The following is a 24027-nucleotide window of genomic DNA, read 5'->3' on the forward strand; positions in this document are numbered from 1 at the left end:
TCAATATTTATTAAGTATCTGTGAAATTGTGCCATTCCTATCTGTCAAATTGATGTAACCAATCAAATTCGCTATCTTAGTTATTTCACATTTTCAGCTAGGGATTTTATGTTCCTCTTATCATTTTGTATTATAAATTATAATAGTGTGTACATGTGTGTAACGTATGTGTGATATGTGATTGTGTGTTAGTCAAGGAAAACAATACAAATATTTATCAGAAAGGTGCAGAAAGTGGAGATGAAAAGCAATTCTGTGATCGTATCTTTTGATTTGTACTTTTCCTTCTTTTCTGCATGTAAAAAAAATTAATGCACTTTTCTGTTTTCTACAGAAAGAAAATGAAAGAAAGCAACGAGAGAATGTAAAGTGCCAGAAGTGCAACTGAAACGAGCAAACTTCTGCACCTCGAGAGCTGTCTGCACCGACGAAATTAGCACGACAGTAACGTTCGATTTGACAGACTGCGCGCAGCGATTGCCGTATATATTAGTTCCAATAACATCAAAAAGGTGAGCTTTGTCCGTTGAGGAAGGTCGCACGTTTCAATTTTACATCGCGAAGCAACTCGTCCGTAAACGTTCACTCGATCATCGTAACTATCAAAAGTGCCTCCTACTCAGAAACAAGGTGTATCATGAAATAGTAATAGTTTCTTATTTGGTTTTGGTGCTTACGTCGCAATTTCTGCCAAAAACGTCGATTTTCAATCATTGACAGTTAAATTGTCGAAATACATTTCGCGTTATACATAACCTTCTCTTCTAGCACTAAAAGATAACTTGAAAATTCTTGAAGATTTCGTCATCGATATATTTACAGTTTGTTCTGTCAAGTCGAATAACAACAATGATGATATCATTTTTATTCATTCACGCGCAATCTTTCTATCGTGCGATACAACTGCACAGTAATTGTCAGTGGCTGAGTAGTTAAAAATCGAACGAAATTTTGATATTTTTCTATCATATGTATATTGCTTATATAATATTTTTCGTATACTCTGTGTCAAAAGTAGAGGTATATGTAGAAAGTTGAAAAACATTAGAAATCAGTCATGTGTATTTTATCAGCTTTGTACTTCTAATATTACTAGGTTGACTAGAAAGTCAGAGCGGATCTTTTCAGCAAAATTTAAACGCGAAATTTGTATTAAGAATTAAGGTAAAAAAGATACTAAGAATTAATACAAAGTTTTGAATTTTGCTAAGAAAATCTGCACAAACCATCTGATTAACCCAATAAATTTTGTATACTAATATCCATTCCTCTCACATTAGTCTGGAGCATCACACTTTTACTAGGAAGTCTCTGTAACATCATATTTAATTTTAAAACATCAAATTTGTAAAAATCTCTGCAAGAGTTTTACGTATGAGTTTTGATTATAATTACAATTTTTTTCATTTAGTTGTATCGAGATGCGTGTACCTAAAAAGACTAACGAAAGTACGAGTATCGAACCCTATACCTCAGATGCCGCAAGAAACGCGAAATCCTTCTTGGAAAAGATCATGGGCGAAGTGAGCAAAACCTCAGCAATGAAACAGATCGTCATTGGCAGCACGTCAGGATGGTATAAAAAAATTTATAATTAACTTTATTCCTATGTATCTGAATATTTACTCAACGCTTACGGGATACTTTTACATTAACAATAAATGTTTTGCGAATTAGGGCAACCGGCTTTATCAGCATGAAGATCGGAAAAATAACTGCCTGTGCGGTCGGTGGTGGAATTATCATGTTACAAATTGCCGCACATCACGGTTACATAAAGATTAATTGGGATAAGATAATGAAGAAGGCGGAAAACATCACGGACAAGGTGGAAGAGAAGATCACCGGTGAAGGATCAGCTACAGTGGATAAGGTTATACATAAGGTTGATGTAAAGCACATCCTTCTATCGGGGACTTAAACCTTCTTTTATAGTAAAAAATTTTATTTTACTAGAAAGGTGCCATGTGGCAGCTATTATAATTATTTCGGTTAATAGAAATTATTTCAAATTAATGTGCAATTTCGTTCTTAATTTTAACAAGCGCATGAATTTAACAATCTGCAAACTATCTGAAAAACATATATTGCGCGTGTTTCTTTGATTTTTCTTTTTACGAACGTAATGCGTTTCTCCACTTGCTTGCAGGTAAGGAAATTATGGAGGACAAACTCGTACATGGCCACAAGTTTCCTCGGTGGTTTCATTATCGGCCTCTCTTGGTGAAGTAAAGAACAGTAACTTTGAAGTGTTTGTATAATCCGAATAAACATTTAATATGTTTAATAAGTTAATTGCCATTACCTATATATATATATATATATAAATCAACGATACGTTTACGATAACTATCAGAAATTGTAAGGTATAATATAAATATTCTGAGAACGTTGATAAATTAACATAAATGCTACGAGAACCAATATTAATCGATGAATAAGTTACTATATCGATATCATTTATGCTTTTTGTATAGTCCTCAATAAAAGTATGTAAGAAAATCAATGTTGTCTCGAGGAACTTCTCGATTTATCACTCCGACGATAATCCTGATTTACTGACAAAAGTTCACGTTCCAGATTGAGAGATTTCTCGACAAGAAATTGGAAAAATCAGAGCGATTGGTGAAACAGGGAGTGTCGCGCACTCGACGCTGGTACCACACGTTAATCGGCGAGGACGATTTCCAATTGAAAGAATTCCACTTCTTCGTAGTCTCGTTCGCGGCGGGCGTCGCGATCGGCATGGCCACTGCTAACTAGGTAGCGAGTTGCTGCACTCTGAATGCGACTCTGAGGATTAATATTCGCGCTCTGAAGGGTGACCGCTCCGCCGTCATCGATCATGATGACGACGCCGCCGACGAGTACGCCAACAACATTATGCACGAGGTGAGGAACAAACTAAACGAGCTGAAGAAATGGATGGTGCGAACTACGTCTAATCCTAAATGAATAGCTTTATTTTTAGTCATCAGTATCGGTAGCGATGAGTAAAATTTACTTTTGCATCGTAGAGTTGTCCTTCATTTTTCGTGTAAGTGCATTTATCTCCGATTTTCAGACAAATAATAAGATTATAGAATATACAAATATTTATCTATCATAAAAATTCTTAAAAAATAAGCAGGAGCAAGTTTTACTCATCGTTACACTATTGCAATTTAACGTTAATTGCAAATTGGATCAAAAGTTCATCCGGATTTTGAGCAAAAAATAAAATTCGAACATGTTAAATTTCATAATATATTTTTTCATCTATTTTTAATATAATACATTTGTAATATCAAATGATAATTATATTAAATCTGTGTGTTTGATATTACAGACAAGAATAATTATTAATAATGAATATTTTAATTATTTATAATTATAATATTATTTAATAATTAAATCATGAATTATATCTATTTATATAAAATTATTTTTACGCGTGTCAAAGAAAAATAATTTATAAAATAATATTAATTACTTGATGTGATATGTTGAATGTTAATACAGAGTTTTTGCAGTACCGTCTTTTCAGATACGGTGAACGCTAAATTCACGTTATTCGGTCGAAAGACGAAACTGTGCGAAAAGACGGTATTGCAAAAACTCTCTGTAATATTTAGAAATCCGAATGAACTTTATTTGTTTAAATTAATACGAACAAATGAAAGTTCCCAATCTTCTTTACGCAACTTAAATTATGAAGAAGATTTAATTCGCTTATAATAAGCGTGTACTGTTGCAATTTAAAAAGTGCCACACAAATGCTTTATCTTACATCCTACTTTACGAATTCACGGATTGAAGTGAATACATTTCATCATCGCGTAAAGTATATAGAAACAAAAATGTGTAACGTACGCATGTAATACAACATCAAAACTTCTTGGTCATTCAGGATGCAGCAAACAATTAGATTTAGTTACATTTAGGATGTAAACGTATTATATTGTATACTATTATTATATATATATATTATATACTGTAAAAGATTGCGAGTCATTTTTTGTTATTCTTACCATTTGATTAATTTCCTAGTGTTCTTACCGTGTAATTTGTACTTATGTGATCTTATACACTTTAATCAATAAAACCTGTTTAGTGATACCTCATCATTTATTTCGTCAGTCATGTGTGATAATAACATTTTACGATAACGATACAATAATATATTTGCAATAAAATTAATGTGTCATTTGTGTACGTGCTTGGACGGCAACATCATTAAAATTGTTTTTAAATGTATATCGCAAAATGTTGCGTTTCAAAACATTGCTATTTATTTCGCAAGACTAGACGATACAATGTTTTAATTACTTGATTTTTAACAAATTACTTGATAGCTAGCAGATCGATGCTATGAAATGAAAGTGAGTGAAAAAATAAAAAAAATAGATATTTTTAATACAATAAATTATATCTATGTACAGCGTAGGTTGTATAAAACATTTTTTTGCATGATATCAGAGTGCTGTCAAAATATTCTCAAAATCCTCGAAAATCTCTGAAAAATAAAATCTTTAAAATCTTTTCAGACACTGCATTATTATAGTCCTGAGCCGTCTGCGGATCTTTTGATCGCCGTTGCAAAAGATATGCGTAGAATTATCGCCGATCTGAATCAGAGTGTCCTCGTCTTGCTGCAAGATACGTATATTTCACTTTCCAGTCGAACTTGCGCGTTAATCGAATTCTTAATATCTTTAATATCTTTAATATTGAAAAAATTCTCTCGTGTTTATGGAAAAAGAAAAAGTCTTACCAAATGAATACTCGTGGACGTAGGACTGTGCTGTAACTTGGCGCCCTGAAAGCCCTCCTGGTTTAGCTTCTGCAGCAACTCCTGCGGGTCCAAAGTTCCGTATTCGTGTTTCCGCTCCTTCAGCACCTCCTCCTTGACCGGAGCGGGCGAGTTTGTCGACATCTTCCTCTTTCCACTCGGCTTGTCCTCTATACTCTGCAAATCACATATTCAAAGAGACTGAGTACATAAAAAAATTATATATTGCGATTCGCGCAGGTGAGTCTCGATTTAGCGAAGCGAAAAGCGCTGCAAAATTTATTTCAATCGTGACATAGTGAGATTTACCTTTATGGTATATACATTATCCTTGACTTCCAGCTCTCCGGTAACCGAAGCGAGGCTCAATCCTGGCCGCACCTCAGTCGGCTGAATGTTGCCGGCTAGCTCTGGCTCGATGAACACGCGACCCTTTTTCCGCTTTATTGGCAACTTTATTACCTCTCCGCGTTTAAACGTAATTAGGGGCTTCTCCTGGGGCGGAAAAATCGCGCGCAAATTATTTTTTACGTTATTTCACGAGTTATCTTACTACACTTGCTATTTTCATTAACGTAATAAAATATGGTAAATTAATATGAATTATAAGGCAACATTGAAACACGTTCGTTACGCGATATAATTGAAAGAGGGGAAAAAATATACGCACTCCGACAGATTCGATGACTAGATCCGCCCTGTGTGGCGCAGTCGCAGGTGGCTGCGTGTAAACCTCTGGGATAACCAGGTGTTCCGGCTTCAAGTCGCGTATGAGCTTGTTAGCTTGAGTGAAATTGAGAGAAGTGTCGATAGGACAGTGCACCGCTTTCATAGCCAAGGGTTGGAACGGCGCAAGGGCATCCAGATATGGGAAGTCTGGCTCTGCATTATCAAACATTCAATAGGAGAGTAATTAAATAATATAAACATATATTTAAAATAAAAAGGATATATTAACGTCAAATCGAATGAGATTTTATATATCTATTTAAGTAACGTTTGAATGATATGTATTTTATTTATTTCAATTTGATTATTTTTTACGATTGCACCGTCAATTCAATTTTCATATATAATTTTCATATATTTCAATTATGTATATCTCTTTACCCGTGAATATGACAGTGTGTAGGGGATTGTTGCCCCACAACTGCACGAAATGCACGGCGTCGCCGAATCGGAGACCGGGATGGCCGCAGAAGACGACGCACGGCTGCCGGTAGTCGCTGCTGAATCCCTCGGCGTACGTGGACGTGTAGTGTTTCAATCGCGCATTCTTCACGAGGAAAGCGTGTGGGAACGGTTCCTCTGGAAGATAAACTTTGTTTTGCTTATTTGTCGACAGCCTAGAAGTATAAAGCACGATAATAAACGGAGAGCAAACGGAGGAAGGGCCGATGGAGCGCAAGATATTCCAAAGTTTCTCGAAATCGTATTTACTGATCGTACCATTCGGCGAGGATGTTCGAGTAAGCCAAGGACGTCTCTGCCACCGGCGAGATGAAGAACAGAGGCACCTGCGTGAAGCCTGACTTGTCTAAGTGCGTGCTCAGGCATTCAAAGAGATCGTACACCACGCCGGACGGGTAGCAAGGTATCAAAACACATCCACCGGCTCTGAGAGTAACAGCTGGAAGATTATCATCTTTATTATTACTTATAACAGCGCACCGTATCCAGGACATGAATCCAATGAATCGTAACGCCAAAAAAATCCAATAAGAAATTGTTCTCTCGAGCAATAAAGAAGGAATAAAATTAAATTCTTACATCAGCTACGAATCGGATCGAGATTGGAACCTACCAACAGTCATGCACAGCTCGCCTAGCATCGTGTCTGGATTAGCCGTTGGCGTTTGCGTCAAACCTGTCAGTATCAACATGTTGGCATGCTTCAGCGTAGCCTGTTCCATGGGACGAGGATGAGTGGTCAACGTGGACGAGCCACTGACGAAAGCAACCTTCTCATAATCGGACGATATCAACCAATTACTACTACCTAAACAGTATCCCGAGCTAATAGGCGTGACCGTTAAAGCGCCATACACGTCCTGCACACGGTAGACATGGTGAGACGTTGCATCATTGTACCACATGAAATCCAGCAATGTTTCAGAAAATATTTCACGGGACTCTTACCAGCTTCTGATCGTATCCAACCATTTGAATGTGCGACAGCGCTGAGTTCACTGCCGACACGGAATAGATCTGCCTCCAGGATTTGGGCTTGACGACATCCGCCAGCGGAAGCGGCAACATGTGCAGCATCTCCTTCCAATGCTTCGCCATCGTGGCCTTCGGCGTCCGTTCAATGAACTCCACCAGTTCCTCCATGAAAAATCGTCCGATTTGCAACGTCGGCTCAGTGGCATATACTATACCTTTAAATCCGTTTTGTCATACAAATGTTTTAGTTTATAGATATATTCTAGACATTTGCGAAGTAAAATATTTGTGTTTTAAAATATTACTACATATGCATATATATATATTACAATTATATTTAATCATACTGCTCTTTTTAGCAGGTATATTATACCTTTGAAGCCTGTACCCTCCGTTATAAACGGCAGTGCAAGCATGCAGGTGTAATTAGATATCAGAATAGCGTCGATCTCTGAGAAATCGATTATTTTCTCCAGAGGAGGAGAGAACTCGGGAATTGAATCCACAAAGAGTCTGCCACAACATTCCTTCAACTCCTTAAGACAAGGGCAGAAAGAACGGACATTATAAATTGCTTTTTAGAATAATTAAACTCAATGAATATTTGAGAAGAATCTTATAAATGCCAAATACTTTTCTCGAATGTGATACTCACCCCTTCAATTTGCCAATCTTGCTGATTATCACGCGGCAGCCAATTCGGCAAAGAATTGAACTTGCTATTGGGGACCATGAGTAAAGGCATAAAGTGCAAAATGGACTGCATGTTTAAACCACAGTCCAACATCAGCGTTATGCCTTTGAAGCTTAGAACCAAACATGGCTTGGTTGGTTCGCTGGATAGACAATACTGGAAATTAAGTTGTCGATCAATCACGCAAATCAATTTGCTGCTATTATCCGTTTAGTCAAAACTCTCGTCAAAAATATTTTATAATTTACGAGTTCGCTCAAAGATTATGTTTACATAGTTGTTTTTGAGGTTAGTTTGAGATCCGCCGTGCAATTGTGAGTGCTGTTATCGCTACCGTTCAATTAGAAAAATTATAATTACCAATCTCATTTTGTTTCGTGTCTTTGCAGATTTCACACGAAAATATCCACCAGTTGTTGGTCTCTTTGCGTGAAAAGGGCTCAAAGTACATGTAACTCGCTGTAATCGTCACATGTGCAGACCGGTATCCTCATCTTGCAGAGCGTTCGTGCTTCAATGACTTCAAACGCACGATATTTAATATAATTAATATTACATTTAATTTATAACCTAAAATACATTGACAGACGATTAATATTCCACGAAAATGTGCGAGGTCACTGTTCTGTTTGACGGTTACTCCAAAAAGTTCGACGATGGCACGATGGACGCGAATTGCACCTGCACTCTGATAAAGGGCTTAAAATTGATCATCGTGGATACCATGACCGCATGGGATCGCGAGAGAATAATAGAAGGTAGGCAAAATAGAATGCTCCTTTTACGATTTCATAAAATTGTAAAATTTTTTATTTTTTATTAACATGTGATGTAAAAATTATTTTGATGTACTGGAAATTTACTTGTACTTGTTAATATATAAATAATTTATTTTACTTAATTATTAATATGTAATTTTAAATATAAGTAATTAATTGTATTAACTGCATTTGATTATATACTATACAATAATTTATTTCGTACATTAATAGACAAATTTATTAAATAATAATGTTTTTGAACAACTTATTTAGTGTTAGATTAATTTAAGAGCTAATCTAACATTATGTTAAATTACTTTTCTTTTTCAGCGCTTACACAACAAAATATCGAACCAGCAAATATCGATTACGTCGTTTGTACTCACAGTCATGCAGATCACATAGGCAACAACAATTTATTTACAAATGCCGAACATATTGTAGGTCGGTCTGTCCAGCGTGGTACTATCTTCTCTGAAAACAATGACATTTTGCTCGGTTGGTTAATTACAACTTTCACATAATTATAAATCATGTATTTTACTCAAAAGTATTGTTTCTTGAAATGTTCTTGAAAAATTCTTAAAGATGGATACGAGCTCTGTCCAGGCGTTAAAGTTGTAGCTTCAGCAGGACATACTCCGGAAGACGTCACCGTTCTTGTGGATACCACAAAAGATGGGGAAAAAACGCGTTTCGCTATCACAGGTATTCGCGTGTTACCACTTTTTTCAGAAGATATCTCTCTGCACCTTTAGCGAGATATAAATGTATCATCTTTATTGGAAAATTCTCTGCGACTCTTTTTCTTTGTAATTATATATATATATTTATATGTCTAGTTTTACATGTATCGGATATTTCTAATTACGCGCTTTTACAGGAGACTTGTTTGAGAAAGAGGAAGACATCCTCTCACCGTCCATCTGGAAATCGCTGGGCCTGCCGGAAATGTTAAAGTGTCAATCTCGCACTCGTTCTGTCATAATAAATCTCGCGGACTTTATAATACCTGGGCACGGTCCAATGTTCCGTGTAACGGACAGTATGAGAAAAATCGTGAAGAGTCAAATAATTGAGTGAAAGTGAAGAGAGAGAAGGAGAAAAAAAGAAGGTATTATATTTTATTATTTAACTACTTTATTTATTTTTATTAATAACACTTTAAGCAAAGTCGTATGTCACGACACAAATTCAATTCTTCTTTATGATCAATAAATATGTAAAACTTTTTAACAAAATTATTTCAACTTTTGAAGTTTGAATGAAATTAGATTCGATATATTTTTACAAATACTTTATTAAACATTGCAAAGTGTGGTACATGGTATCACAACATTATTATACTCATTGTATGTATACATTGCAATTATTACACGTTACACCGGATTCACAAACATATATGTTTATACGTAGGAGCAATACGTTCTCACGCTTACACCGTGACTTTGTTCGCGGCAACAAACAAAATCTTAAAGCAATCTTGTCTTTCACGACAATACACGTGCTTACTCCTTGAAAAATTGTATTTTCGCAAACCGATGAATTCTGATAAATATAATGCTATATTTATTTAGACAGCCTCCCATTCTGTAAGGATTCGCTCTGCTAACATCTACGCCCTACGTCCGCAAACAATTTTATCAAATCTTCACAGCCAACGACTAAATTAAGAATCCTCTCGCACCTTCGTTCGACATTCTTATTCACGAAATATTTAATAATCGGTAGAACTCCTTTTCTTTTCTTTTTTGGGGGGGGGGAGGGAGATGAGGGAGTACAACGTCTACCATACTTTACTCTACCATACAATCGAAATATATCGATGCCAAAAAGCTGATAAATATATATATATACATATATATATATATTTTTTTTCGAGAGTATAAATTAAATCGAGGAACAAATCTGTCTTGTACATTGTCGTAACTTCATGCAGAATGCACGATTTACATAAGACCCCTGGTCACCCATTTTAATCGCTTTGAATCGTAATGTTAAAAATGAAGAGTGAACCTTTCTCCTTGCATCATACGTCGAAATAAATTAATTTTCGCGACGTACGAAGCAAGAAAATGTCACGTGAGTTTTCGCTGGTGACACATCGCGATCGCGGTGCGACTACAAAAGAGATAATAGGGACCGTGGATCTTAAAGCATCACAATGCAAATTGTAAAAGCGAGTGCCCCGCACTCCGTAAGTAGTACTTAAGGATACTTTGTACAGAGCGACGAAATCAATTCGCCGACTGCTCCAGGTATCTAAATTAAGTAAGTTCTATGAGAGAGAGACGAAAGATTCGTTTATGCTTACTTAGCTTCTCGAAACAACACGAGACACTCTCCTCGAATAATATAATAAAATCGTGCGCAAAAACGTTGGCAAACGAATCTACGTTAAACTCTTTCGGATTCCTATTACGTATTTCTAACGAGCTAAGTCAGCTTTCGTCGAACTCTATCGTTCTCTTTAATCATCGTTATATTCAGACGCACAATGGATATCGATTAGATACAACTCGATTTTTGCGCTATAACATATATATAATTATGTATATCTTCGTTTCACCGACGTGTTAGCTACTGCGTATATGTATATGTATGTATCAGGACCTCACCAGTACTGAACACTAGAATTAAAGCTTGCGAGAAGAACTAATTAACAGTGTTATCAAAAATTTAATCTACCTACAAACCTAGCGAAACCAATAAACTCGTAATATACACACACACACATAGTAGCGGAAATCTTTCACGATTAAACATGTGCTCCTCTTTCCGATTCCGGCGTGTATTAATGATCGCAGGAAGCACGACTAGCTTCTTGAAAGCCCTGATGACTGACGAGATATCGCGAGCTTTCTTCGACCAGTGTATTCACCTGTTGCGAGTGCAATCACCCATGAAGAAAGGCTTATTGTCAAAATCGGCAGCGCACTGTAACTCTCTTTCATTTGCCATTCTGATGAAAAATGTACTTTAATCATTATTATAATTTACGACATAATGACGACAATTAATACGCAAGACTGAAGGTTTCTTATAAATCTTAACGATTAAATTACTCTCACCGTTACGTATTATTATCGAGTCACCGCGTGGCCGATTTTGAACTGGTCGTTCGATGAAAATCGCGCGAGAGCAAAGCGAGAGGTAAAACGGAACGAACGAGATGGCTATTAGAACGGTTCTACAAGTGTCTACCGACCAGACCTGGCAGGGCGACTCGTGTGTGCAGTGGTAGTGGTCCCGGACTAACTTCTCCCATCATCACAGTCCCCAACTGTCCCACAAAGTATTAAACATGCATCAAGAATCGACTTGAAATCACTCCACCCGCGTGAATATGTCGTACGACGAGCGAGACATATCGACCACATTCAACAGCGTAACATTCTCCGTGTTCGTACATCGACTTGGATCGAGATTATTTACAGAGGACAGAAAGCGGTTCAACGATTGCGTCATTACGGCAGACGTGAAATCTACCTCGAGCCGACTCGATTCCAAAATAAAACTAATTTGCAAAGCGAGTAAACCAAATTGAAAATAAAACTTTCCTTGCCATTAATATTGTTTTATTGTACGCAAAGATCCACGAGAGATGCTGATTTTCTAGCAAAGAGAGCGTACTGTATTGCATGCTCTTATAGATCTTCTAGTTTAATATCTTTTTTTTTGTTTAGTCCATTATAGGTACTAATACTGAGTTTCGTTTATTGTCCAAAGGAAAAAGAAAAGATAACGACAGCAATCGACCAACCGAAGATTGTGGTTTCGTTGCCTGAAGTATCATGCCTAAACTACATTGCATTTGTCGCATTGACTTCCTTATCGAATTATAATTATAATAATAGTTTATATATATATATATATATATATATGTTAGTACAAATGTAAGTGTGTGAGCCTGTGGTATCGTCACCAGCGATATTCCCTTGACGGGAATGTGTTAGAAAAATTAAATGTCTGGTAAACTCCACTTCGATAATGTTAATCATTAAAACTCTATAATTTTCCGGAAAATATCTTACGCTTAACTAATGTTTAATAATTTAATACTTAACTATAGAGGTGTGTGTGTGTATGTGTTGTATGTGTGTACACTGACATCATCGACACAGCAAACATAGTATGTGTGTACACAATCGGTCGTGTATAAAATAAAGGTAAACCGCCAAAAATCGTGTTTCATAACTGCGATCTACGTGCAGAGCTCCGTACACTCGTCTGTGAATAAATAAAATAAAACAATGTACAACTAAAATGAGAACAACGTAAAAGTAAGTAAATAGGTACATGTGAAGTAGTTACATTGCAGCATGCAGAGATATTAGACGCATAAGTATGTTGGCGGCGAGCGCGATATTGCGAGATCTTAATTAATGCCAGCGCTCTTTCGGTTGCATGCAAAACGAGGAAATCAAAGTCAACGGGAGGCACAGTGAGTAAAAGAGATACTCGCGACCCTTCATGCATTTTTGTCTTTTTAGAACAATTTCGCGTGAAAGAGAAAACGATGGTATAACTGCATGTATTCAATTTATTCACCGATAATAGAAAACATGAGAGATCGACACGTCTTATAATATACGTTTCTCTTTTTCAGACAAAGTTGTTTTATAAAAAGACGGGACGGATGGGCCTCTTTGACTCACCGTGTGAATAAATAAACATAATTTTATACAGAGCATGAGAACCAATCTCGCGGCAAAGGAAGGAATTAAAGATCACAGCAGCAACAGCCTAACTCTCTTCTTTGTCGTCTCGATATTGCTAGACGCTATAGTTTCAAGCTTTTTAGAATTATGAACACTGAAAATTATGTTTAATGCTCGGTCGCTTGAGTCGGTCGCGGAGAGTTTGGCAAATCGACCGACCGACGTTGAAGAAAGGGGGTTCGGAAGCCCGGAGGGTACGTAGCGCTCATTAAACTGGATTAAAAGAAATGCTGCTTCTCTCTCTCTCTCTCGATCAGTAGAAACTGCGGGCAAAAATTCTTTCATTCAGTACAGCAAGCGCCGCGCCCGCCGTTCGAATCCCACTTTTTCCAACACCCTGCGCATACAATTCTTGAGACAGAAATATAAAAAGTAAAAAAAAAAAGATAAAAAGTGGCACTTGAGAATCCTCTCTGCTGTCCGCATCAACGCTACTCGTGGATGTTAATACTTTCGTAAAATTCGACACCTATCCCCGCGATTACTCAAGGAATCTGTCTTTTGCCACACAGGTCTATCACGTGGACCGTTTCGTCGATCGTTTATCCAGCTACAACGTTCGTAACGGAATGGATCCCTCCATTCCGACGATTCTGAGGTCTTCGTCATCGGAATCGGAATCGGAATAATCATCATCATCGTCATCATCATTGTCATTGTCACCGTCACCGTTTCTCTCTCTCTAGAAAAACCGGTTAAAAAAACGTGCGGTCAAACGTGCGCTCCGCAAGTGTGTCTGACTATTCAGCCTTCGCTGCAGAAGTAGGAAAAAGGTACAAGCGCAAATACAGAGAGACTGCGGAAGCTTTAAATACCTCTGCTGTACATTAAACATAATTTTCCGATCGAATATTCACAAGTCATCGTATATTATAATATAAACGCGCGCCACACGCTACGATTTCTTTTTTATCCTTGTTACATCCTTTATCTATTCGTTAATTCCGTTTATGTGTCCGTCGCGTGGGCGATCACTGACTAGAATAATTGTCTGCGCTGTGCGATTGTTAGATCGGTTCAACGGAAAAGGATGCGCAGCTTGGAGTATCATGAACGCGCGACGGCGATCGTTGTTATTTTACAAGTATGTTTCGACTCACACGATGTTAGTAGGAAGATCAGAACAGAGCGGAGAGAAGTCGGTTTGCGTCAATAAACAGCGATACACACATACATTCCTCTTATCTTTAGGCAAGCGGGTTGGTTAAAAATCCACGGTATATTTACAATGTTCATCCTCGGAATCGAGGAATCGGGCGCGATAACAGGGCAAACTCGAAACTTCGAGCTCGAGGAGACGCGTTATCGCTATGATCGTTATAAATATTTATGTAACATTGCTTGGCTGCAGTTTTATCGCTTATCGCTAAATTTTACTAAGCCTCGGAATGCCTCCGTCGAAACTATTTATATACTTGGGAGTTTTCCAACAATATTGGTTTTTGATACGTCCCCCCGTTATCGCAGCCGAATCCTCGATTGCTTCTATCCTTGTTGCCATTTAAGAGATCAACTCGGAAGTCGGAAACGAGAGAAATTACATCATTCAGATAAAATTAGTTTTACATGCAGTAGACATTCAAGCTCGCGGTTTAATATATAAAAAAAGAAAAAACAACGGAAGAAAGAAAAAGAGACAAATAATATCGAACGTTGTTGAGAAAAAAGTAACTTTTTTGAGTCACGATAAACGCGAATGGGGCGTAATATCGCTTGTTGTTTTAATGTAAAACTAAAAAGATGTGGAATTTTTAGTGAATCTGGATAACAATCAAACACGTGTGAAGCATGTAAGTTACATGAGAATGAACTAAATACAAAATATGCATTATCTTTCTCTCTTTTTTTCTCTCTCTCTCTCTTGCTTTCCCTCTTTCTCTCCCTTTCTCTCTCTTAGAAGAATTTCGATACACAAGAGGTGGTGTGTTAGGCTGTTAGTTCTACCTTCTGTGTAAATTAAGAATTACATAAGGCTCGTCCGGATTAGTGCTGACGTCTGTAGTGCTGTTGTTAGGCTGATAGCACGGGTTAACAGTGTAATTAAGATTAGGCTGATGAAAACTCACCGGCTGAACGCTGGTCCTACGTCGTTCCATCTCGCGATCTTCCAGGCAGAAGTCGGAGTCCGAATCGATTTTCCTCGCGACGTCGTCCTGAATCGTCAGTAAAATGTTACTGTACTTTTCTCATTCAACGAACAGGATCATACAACAGCGGTACACGATGAGAATGGACACTATAGATTGCTTAAAATAAGTCTTTCTGCCGGCATGCAATAAACTGGCATTCAAACTCGCGCTGTACCTGCGTCATCTGTTGCGTCGTCGTGAGAATTCTCGCTAACGGACTGCAGCAGACCGGCAGCGTTTCCAGCAACGTAGGCCTGGAGTGCGTCAGTAAAGGCTTCATGTATTTGGTATCAAAATCACCCCAGATTCTGGCAAGCAGTGCCTTCTCGTTAGGCTTCGCGACGCCGACTCCTCCGCCGCCGCCGCCACCGCCGCCGCCGCCGCCGCCTGGCAACGATCCATCCTGCATAGAATTATACTGTGAAACGTGAACAACGTATCAGTTATCCATCCTGTATGATCCTGTGAGTTCTCCTTCTTTAACTTTTAATCGGATGCAACGTACAATACCTTTGCTGTTCATCAGTAAATATTTATTACGTTTTCAAATAAAATCAGATATCTTTAATTTCCCCGTTTTTAAGCTTTAGATGCTTTATGCAACTGAAAGTGCATAAACATTGCTGTACGACGAGAACGTTAATAATAATAATGATTTTCTTCAACTTGCATTCGCAATTACCTTCGTTATTAGTCATGGGAAATATCATGCTTTACGTATTTATCATTATATCCCGTATTAAGCATGTCTCTGTGTGGGCACTGTTAATGAATGATATTTCTCGGTGTCTTCCAGCTACTCTTCAACATACAGAATGGATAACAAAAACCATACTGGAAATAATAATCAAACACAGGCACGTGCAGTCGGCAAATTCAACAAATTCAACTGAAAGACTACGAAATAAAGCTGCGACTTCCGCGCGGAATGGATCTGCAAATCATAAGACTACATGCGATGACTATGACAATGCAAAAAAAAACGAAAACTGAGAATGTGTCTTGATAAAAGTGTTTTTCAAGCGGTGATTATGCATGCAACTGTCGTTACGAGGATCTTTACAAAGTGCTGCGTGAGCTGTATACATATATACACCAATATGTTTCATATGCTTGTGCAAGGAAGTAATCTATCCGCGAGATGCGGGTGAATCATCAAAACTCGTAATGCACTCAGAATGCGATGAGCCAACTCATCTAAACTTTCAACGCGGTCAAGTGGAAAAGAAAAACGGTGCGTCAGACAGTCTTCACAATTCGTGATAACGTACCGGTGGACTTCTCTCCCTACGCGCGTCCAGATCGCCGTAGCCACCCTCGCCACCAGACTATCAACATTGATAAATTAAATTGTCTTGTAGATTGCGATGCGTTTGCTCTTAGCCGCATCTTAGCACAACTCTCACTGTCAGGAGTTACAACGTGACGTAATAATCATGCTTGGCGACTGAACGAATTTCGGAATGCGGGGATGTAAACCCGGCACAACTTCGGTGATGTATAAAAGAGGATTTACCCAATTCTGTTTTTACGTTCTCACAAAACTATACGTTTTTGTTACGCAAAAAAGGCTGCAGCTTTGTAAAATTATAAAATTTAAAGAAATTTTCGCGTGCAACGACTGGATACTACGTTCGCTGCCTGCAAACGCAAGAGAATCCAACCGAGGTCGTACCGATTTCCATGACCGATTCAATATTGCCACAATTTTCAAAATTCATTATATTTTCAGGACAATTTTCAAAGGAGAAAAAAAAAGAGAGAAAAAGGAGACTCAAACAGAACTCAAAATTTAACGAAATCTGACTGATAGATACGCACCCCGACGGTATCCAGCGAATTGTACACCTAAAAGCGATACCGCGTGAAAAGGGGGACTGTACAAATATGACGAGCCCATTAAGCTTACATGCACAAGTGTCTTCACTTTTATGTGATCCCAAAGCAGATATTCTTATACGTGATTAAACTTATTTCTTATTATATGGGCACATGTAATTGTGTATAATTATTTTCTGCATTTAAGTACTTTTATTTATTATTTTCAGAGACGTTTATCAGTTGGTTTATCAAGTATAAGAATATCGCTTTACTCATGCGCAATTTCATGTACGAAGATACTTATCACAATTCTTGCTACAGATTGTGTTTAGTTTCGTCTATGTAGAGAGTATCGAAATTATACAAACATATGAACATATTAATGTATATATAGATATATAGTTTGGAATGCAGACAATGTAAAAACGCAGCTATCTATCTCCTGCATTACCTACACAATACTATTGTATTAAATAGCGAGAGCTTTGTCTGATCGAAACTTTAGCATCATACTTACACTACGCGTTCCGTTGTGAGACAGTCCTTCTATCTCCTCATCTACTCCGACTCTGCACAAAGGTGAGAACAATTTAAACGATAATAGGACGCGCGTTTTTTTTTAATTTGTCAATTAAATCCAGTAACACTGAGATAAGGAACGATAAATCATTAAATTGATAAAGGAATTTAGCTATTAATCAGAAGGCAATTAATTAATCATTCGGTAACGATAAGAGGCAATAAATTTAATCTGCAGCTAATCGAGCCACGTATATATCAGATATATTGTATACTCACGGGATATTAAACCAACTTAAAAATTGCGTCGTCGCGCCGCCTTGGAAGATAACCGTCAGTATGACGATCAAGCTCGTCGTCGTCAGCATAGCCTGTCTAGCATCTGACACGGTGTTCCTGATGGCGAGGGCGAAGCTCATGGCACCGCGCAGCCCCGCGAAAAATAGCATGTGCTGATAATTCATTGATATCTTCGGCTTCCGCGCCAGATTCAGAATGAAGGACAGTGGATAAACGTTAGCCGCGCGACCCAGTAACGCGCACAGCTAGAGACACCGGATACGTTAAGGATATATTGCCACTCCAGAGACTTGAAATTATATATAACTCAATAATATGTTTGATAATCGAATAAAAAGTTAAAAGCAACGAGATTATTTCAGAAAATTGACTCTGAATCGACTCAGAATTAAATTGTTAATTAAAATATTCTATGTATTTGTCTACGTTATTATAAAAAAGGATACAAATCCAGCGAAAATAAAACCAGGATCGAAATGGTGCTTTGGGAAAGTGAACATCGAGACGCCGATGTAACTGAATATGAAGTTCTCGGCTAGGAAGTTCAGCAGCTCGAACAGCTGTTTCGTGCGCTGGCGGGAGTCCGGGCTCAGGTTGTTGTACGTGTAATGGGCCTGGCATATCCCGCAAAATAGAACGGCGACTACGCCTGAAAATTTATAACGAAATGTCTGTCAAATCGATGCGAAAAAGCTTTTGTTATTCAGTTCATTCTTTCTATCGTTTTATTAAATATTCTATTTTTAACAACTACTTTAATTAATAAGTTAATATTGTAATATATTTTTTTATGCTTTAATAATCAAACATGGCTGCAGTGAGAATCTCATGATATGTACATACATACATACATAGTGAAGCGTTATGAGTTACCTGTAAGATCGGAAGCTTCGGCGATTAAGAATGTGCTATAGGACATTAAGACAAATAGCGCCGACTCCAAGAGAGGAAAGTCTCGCACTCTGGTGAACTTCGTTAATAACGCAGTGATGCACCCCATGGTGGCACCGATAAAGAGAGACAGACTGAATATTCCCACGAAGTCTCCGAAGGCTTGGAAGAATGCCACCGTCTCGAAACCACCCGATCCTGACTGGTATCGTTCCGCGTAGTTCTGTATTGAACTGTAAAATGGAGAGTCGTCTTTTCGATGTTGCACATGCTCATACATTGCGATATATCGATATCAACGGAAAAGTTCCCGCTTGGTCCCCGGCGATTCCGTCCTCTTACCCGCTAAGTACAATGGCAACCGCGTCGTTGAGCACACTCTCACCGAACACTAGAGCGTACAGATTAACGTCCACGTGTAGATCGTTGAAAATCGATATTATCGTGAGCGGATCCGTGGGCGATATGAGAGCGCCGAAGTACAGGGTGTCCAAAAACGTGAAGGACGTGGAAAGATGCGGTATCAGTTGTATAAAGGCGTACATCAGAGCGCTGCAAGGATAAGAATTGTTTGTATTTATTGGGAGAAAAACTTTTAACTTCGACTTGATGAGACATACGTTCCTATTTATAAGCGCAATATTAAGAAAGAATTAGATAAGCTCAATCAAATGACCTATGCACGGCACGATATGCAGGAGGACTCTAAACTTTCTTCGATTTTTTACTTGTTGTCAAGCGTCTGCTGGCGATGCACTTGTTTACACACGCAGCGCGACGTGAATCATCGTGATAAATCCGCGTAATAGCGGATAAACACTTTTATCCTAAATGTTCGTACAAGGTGAAGACGTAACGATGTTGACAATAAACTAGCGTTACAGAAGAAGCTTACCCAATAATGAAAGCTGATATGGAAGTCCCTATTAAGGCGTACATGAGAATCGCGCCCAGATTTCTGAAAAAGTATCTCTGCAAAAATTCGATTCGGAAAATTATTAATGCACTTGTGTTACGTTACGCTTCATCGTTTATCTCTTTATAAAAAAAACGGAGCTACACTTACACGCTTCAGGCTATATCCCGCGTGGAAAATTATGGGCGGCAGTATAATATTGAAGAATATTTCAGGATCAAAAGTCGCCTGCAAGACAAAGCATCAAACTTGAACTTACAACAAACTCGAGGTTTCGATAGTTGTCCAAACTGATTGTTTAAAAATATCCATAAATATGACCGTACAAAGAAACGGGCTTGTTGAGTGATTCGTTTACCTTCAAGTCGATCTCGTTATCTTGCTTGTAGATTTCACTGCGAAACGAGTACGCGAAGGTCTTGTTCTTCACGATACCACCGCCCTTATCCTCGGGGAAGCGTAACCACAGAGTATCGGGCGGCACCGACTGATTATACTTGCTGGTGTTATCTGGTACCACTGGCATGTGTAGGATGGTACTGCTTGTCGTAAAGCCATAGCGTATTATCGCACCTATGATCAATCCTGCAACAAAGGAGATTTGATTCCGAATAAAAAGAATAATTGTCAATTTATTATTTAATAATAAATAAATAAGAGTTCACTTAAAATTCTTTGTAATAGTATACTTAATGATTCTTGAAATTTTTATTGAAAATATTATGAAACTGGGCGACAAAACAAATTTTTATTTTAATACGTCTTAGATACAAATCTTCAAAACTAATGATAAAGAAACGATAAGTTAATAATCATTAATTTTCATCTACCATTATCCACTTGGAATTAATCCTTATCAAAGCACCAGTATAGAATCAATATAGCATTGTCAAAAGATTTTACTGTGATTTTACTGAGAAAACAATGATAATAAAGTCTATAAAAGTTAGATAAATGATAAAGATTTTACTAAAATAATGATAAAAAGTTTTACTATGCCGGTCTTATAACAAGTTCTAAGTCGCAAGATATTTTCGTATTATTAATCGCCTTACTTATATCACACTGTTAACATTGCATTGTAATCTCTTTATAGTTTCCTTTATTTAAATAAAAAAATAATTTAAAAAACTTATACAATTGAAAAAGAGATCGCCGCGCGAATGTGTTTAAAAATTAAACACGCGTAAAAAAATGTGTAGAATACCAAAGAAATGTGTAATAGTATCCTCTACGCATTCACGTGTGTCACTTGCTGCATCGCAATTGCTGACTTGCATGCTAAAGTAAAAAATCATAATACTCAAAAGTTTAAGGTAGCAGACGACTCACCGTAGATGACAGCTAAGCCAGTTTCATGGAGGAACCTCAAGCGCCGATGCTTGAACATCCATATCGTTAAAACGGTTAAAATCAATAGGATGGTATAAAGAAGGAGATTCAGGCTGTCGAGCCGATGTAACAGCTGCGCCTTGGCGTCCAACTCGATGTCCGTCGCCGCGCCGTTGCATAGTTCCAAGGAAAAAACACAGAGAACTCCGAGGAGCACAAGCCGTACGCAACCACTCCTCGCCATCTTTACTCGGCAATGTCAATTGTCAGGTACGTCCAAAGCGCGAGATGTTGATTATTTTTATATGAAGCCAGGACAGCCAACTGAAACGGAGAAAAAATAAAATCACCAAACGCGGAACGAATTCGTCGAGGGATTGCTGATCTTGGCAATGAAAAGGTACTAGATATTACCGGATATCATATTCTCACATTTAGCGCAACATTTAAATTGCTAGTTACACCTCGGACCAAAAAGGAGTGGAATTGAACGTAAGGAATTAAAAATACGGAATTAAATTTCGACCAGTGGAAAGTCGCATGCACTGATGCATGCATGTATATGTAGACTTTTTGATTTATTTCCTTTTGGTTCATCTTGTTTCAAACATTTACAGAAAATGTTTAATTGTTTACCATGGACCTGATTACATTCATTAAAACCATGTAACATTCATTGTCGAGCTTTTAAAACAATAAATAAATTAGGAAGGATCCGATTGCATCCGATTGGGCCAAAAGCATCATTTATTCGCACAAGCAATTCCTTCCTGGTATCAGCTGGAGCGACATGAGACTCTTAATATATTCCTTCAACGAAAGAAATCAGTGGTCATTCCGGACGATCGCACTGACTATGCAGGAGGCCTTCCTCTTCCCATCTACCGTTTTCCGAAGGTATTATTCTATTAAATGTTCTTGCAACGCTGAAGTGTAGCGAGGCATCGTCGTGCTACAACCACATGTAAATCCTGTGAATAAAAGAAGGAACATTTTAATGTAAACTGATTCTTTGAAACAGAAGGAAAGTGCACGAATTATTGCAGTGGAGAAATTACTTTACAAAAAACTGATGCTTTAGATTGACAAGTGTGAACAAGCGGCTGAATGATCAATCAGCTGTATAGGTAGATCCAAGACAAATGGAGGTGGAGGGACATACATTGAGAGCAAGGGTTGCGTCACAAAAAGACGCTCTCCGTGAAATCTACCACCTCTCTACGAGGTTTTCATTTGTTGTCCTGAAAGAGAAACATCCTGTATACTATAAACCATATGTTTAAAAATACGTAAGTATAAATAAATTTATAAGCAAACCTAAACGCATCGAATTAACGTACATCTTTAATACATCTAATTATAACTTTTTAATTATATTAATATAATTTTTTAATACACATTTGCGGGAGCACAGCAATTGATATCATGCGGCGCTTACTCACCATCATCGTTGATGTCAGCGCTGACTCGAGGCTTAGCAGGACCCGAGGAAAAGAAACGATGTGAGCAAGTAATCACCTTCTGGTGTCGATGCACCGGAAGTCGGAGCTGCGCTATGCATTCTAGCGCATGAAAGAGTCAAACGTCATCACGTCGAAGTCATTGTGTCGCGCGAAACTCGGAAGCCGGTAAGGCTGTCAGTCTTTTACTGTAACAACTCTCGGAATTCTAACTTCTGAGCTAACAATCAAAGGCGACCGCTTTAACGTTTTGCCAATCGCTTAAATGCGATTATCTTCAGTTAAAACAAACAATAATAATCTCTAGTCAAAAATTTAAAATATCTAGAGCTTCGGCAAGTGACATTCTATATTATTCTAATGCTTTCCAGAGCACTAAATATAATTTTGAGTTTCTATTTCCTGAATATCTAGTGTAAGCTGTCATATTTATATTTAAATTCTTAAAATATTCAAAATATTGTGTTAACTAAAGAGTCTGCAGATTTTGGCAGACAGAAAACTGCGTGTAAGACTTTCATTAACATGAATATGCACCATCGTTTTCGATGACTCTTTGCCACCTCTCAACTAGCTGACTTATACCGTGCTTATAACTTGCTTCACTGTTATTGTTGAGGAATTCGGTTACATTCCTTTTGAGATGCTCTAGAGTAAGAAAGCTATAATCATCGAGGTACTTCTGTAACGACTGGAACAAATGGAAATCAGATGGCAAGAGGTCAGGTGAATGTGGTGGATGGGGCAAGACATCCCAGCCAAATTCCAATAGCTTTCGCCGGGTTTGCAAAGAAACGTATGGTTTAGCATCGTTGTGCAGGAACTTAATATCGCTGCTATTGGCAAATTCCGGTCGCTTCACGTCGATCGCTCTGTTTAAATGGTCCAAATGAGAACAGTATACGTCCGAAGTAATTAGCAGATTATTCGGTAGGAACTCATAATGCAGGGCTCCTTCCCAATCCCACCAGATCCAGAACCTGATCTTCCGTTGTTCGTAGTTTATCGAAACGGTTTGTAGCTCGTCCGCCCTCGTTACCACTAGTTTCTTGTAGATGATCCACTTCTCGTCGCCCACCACCAGTCTTGTCAAAAATGGGTTTTCTTCATTCCTCTTCAATAGTGAGTCACAGATGGAAATACGGTCTATTCGATTTTTCTCAGTTAACTGCTGCGGTACCCAAATATCCAGCTTCTTTATCAAGTCCAGCTTCGCTATGCATTCGGCTACGGTTAGTACACCATCGTTGATTTGCAATGCGATCTCCGCAATGCTGACTTGCCGGTTCTCTTTAATCGAAGTCGCGACCTCGTCAATTGGCAGAACCTGAGGAAGATTGTCTCTGAGATCAAAAATTCCTGCTTCAAACTTCTCAAACCAATACTGGCACAATTGTTCATCGACGGCATTCTCTCCATATGCAGCGCGTATCTTTTCAGCGGTTCGTTTCGCAGTTTTACTTTTACGATAATAATAGAGCATTATGCACCGGTAAAACTCTGCACTTTTTTCCATTTTCGATGCTGCTGCTAAAACACTTCTGTT

At 38.0% G+C, this 24027-nt stretch overlaps 5 protein-coding genes and 3 long non-coding RNA genes across 18 annotated transcripts; 5 read left to right on the forward strand and 3 right to left on the reverse strand.

Annotated features, from left to right (window-relative positions):
* The first annotated feature begins 347 nt into the window (after positions 1-347).
* Positions 348-4098, forward strand: LOC105279866 (FUN14 domain-containing protein 1B). Of its 5 annotated transcripts, none has more exons than XM_020031779.2 (4): positions 348-512; positions 1412-1576; positions 1678-1885; positions 2150-2506. In XM_020031779.2, exons 2-4 carry the CDS (start codon positions 1422-1424, stop codon positions 2225-2227), a joined length of 441 nt encoding a protein of 146 aa, XP_019887338.1. In that variant the 5' UTR covers positions 348-512; positions 1412-1421; the 3' UTR covers positions 2228-2506. The 5 variants fall into 5 exon arrangements, with proteins under 5 accessions (XP_019887338.1, XP_011338241.1, XP_011338244.1 ...); XM_011339939.3 differs by lacking the exon at positions 2150-2506 and adding an exon at positions 2581-4096 and having other exon boundaries at positions 394-512; XM_011339942.3 differs by lacking the exon at positions 2150-2506 and adding an exon at positions 2581-2763 and having other exon boundaries at positions 395-512; positions 1678-1873.
* LOC105279858 (integrator complex subunit 9) lies at positions 4093-8132 on the reverse strand. The gene is made up of 11 exons (XM_011339923.2): positions 7992-8132; positions 7593-7787; positions 7311-7473; positions 6911-7152; positions 6576-6822; positions 6221-6401; positions 5882-6117; positions 5442-5653; positions 5081-5266; positions 4754-4948; positions 4093-4631 (listed from the first exon to the last, which is right to left on the reverse strand). Exons 1-11 carry the CDS (start codon positions 7998-8000, stop codon positions 4512-4514), a joined length of 1986 nt encoding a protein of 661 aa, XP_011338225.1. The 5' UTR covers positions 8001-8132; the 3' UTR covers positions 4093-4511.
* On the forward strand, positions 6233-6513 carry LOC105279857. Its single transcript, XR_894021.2, has 2 exons — positions 6233-6365; positions 6438-6513. It is a non-coding gene; the product is annotated as an uncharacterized LOC105279857 (long non-coding RNA).
* A 75-nt stretch (positions 8133-8207) lies between the features above and the next one.
* LOC105279859 (metallo-beta-lactamase domain-containing protein 1) lies at positions 8208-11048 on the forward strand. The gene is made up of 4 exons (XM_011339924.2): positions 8208-8389; positions 8723-8890; positions 8981-9100; positions 9276-11048. Exons 1-4 carry the CDS (start codon positions 8239-8241, stop codon positions 9473-9475), a joined length of 639 nt encoding a protein of 212 aa, XP_011338226.2. The 5' UTR covers positions 8208-8238; the 3' UTR covers positions 9476-11048.
* Positions 9203-21283, reverse strand: LOC105279861 (sodium/hydrogen exchanger 7). 7 transcript variants are annotated; one of them, XM_020031778.2, is made up of 13 exons: positions 21022-21283; positions 20048-20274; positions 19840-19917; positions 19669-19745; positions 19116-19325; positions 18756-19006; positions 18329-18531; positions 17862-18127; positions 17581-17632; positions 16514-16570; positions 15418-15645; positions 15180-15266; positions 9203-9334 (listed from the first exon to the last, which is right to left on the reverse strand). In XM_020031778.2, the coding sequence occupies exons 1-13, from the start codon at positions 21263-21265 to the stop codon at positions 9308-9310; spliced, it is 2007 nt and encodes a 668-aa protein (XP_019887337.1). In that variant the 5' UTR covers positions 21266-21283; the 3' UTR covers positions 9203-9307. The 7 variants fall into 7 exon arrangements, with proteins under 7 accessions (XP_019887337.1, XP_019887335.1, XP_019887336.1 ...); XM_020031776.2 differs by lacking the exon at positions 9203-9334 and adding an exon at positions 9677-11675; XM_020031777.2 differs by lacking the exon at positions 9203-9334 and adding an exon at positions 9677-12622.
* LOC105279860 lies at positions 16410-17562 on the forward strand. Its single transcript, XR_003406795.1, has 2 exons — positions 16410-16476; positions 16604-17562. It is a non-coding gene; the product is annotated as an uncharacterized LOC105279860 (long non-coding RNA).
* Positions 21284-21816: 533 nt separating the features above from the next.
* Positions 21817-23020, forward strand: LOC105279863. Its single transcript, XR_894023.3, has 2 exons — positions 21817-21918; positions 22043-23020. It is a non-coding gene; the product is annotated as an uncharacterized LOC105279863 (long non-coding RNA).
* A 69-nt stretch (positions 23021-23089) lies between these two features.
* Positions 23090-23964, reverse strand: LOC105279931 (histone-lysine N-methyltransferase SETMAR-like). Its single transcript, XM_011340059.1, has 2 exons — positions 23174-23964; positions 23090-23129 (listed from the first exon to the last, which is right to left on the reverse strand). Exons 1-2 carry the CDS (start codon positions 23962-23964, stop codon positions 23090-23092), a joined length of 831 nt encoding a protein of 276 aa, XP_011338361.1.
* Positions 23965-24027: the final 63 nt, after the last annotated feature.

This window comes from Ooceraea biroi, chromosome 7 (genome assembly GCF_003672135.1).
Source record: "Ooceraea biroi isolate clonal line C1 chromosome 7, Obir_v5.4, whole genome shotgun sequence".
Lineage (NCBI taxonomy): Eukaryota > Metazoa > Arthropoda > Insecta > Hymenoptera > Formicidae > Ooceraea > Ooceraea biroi.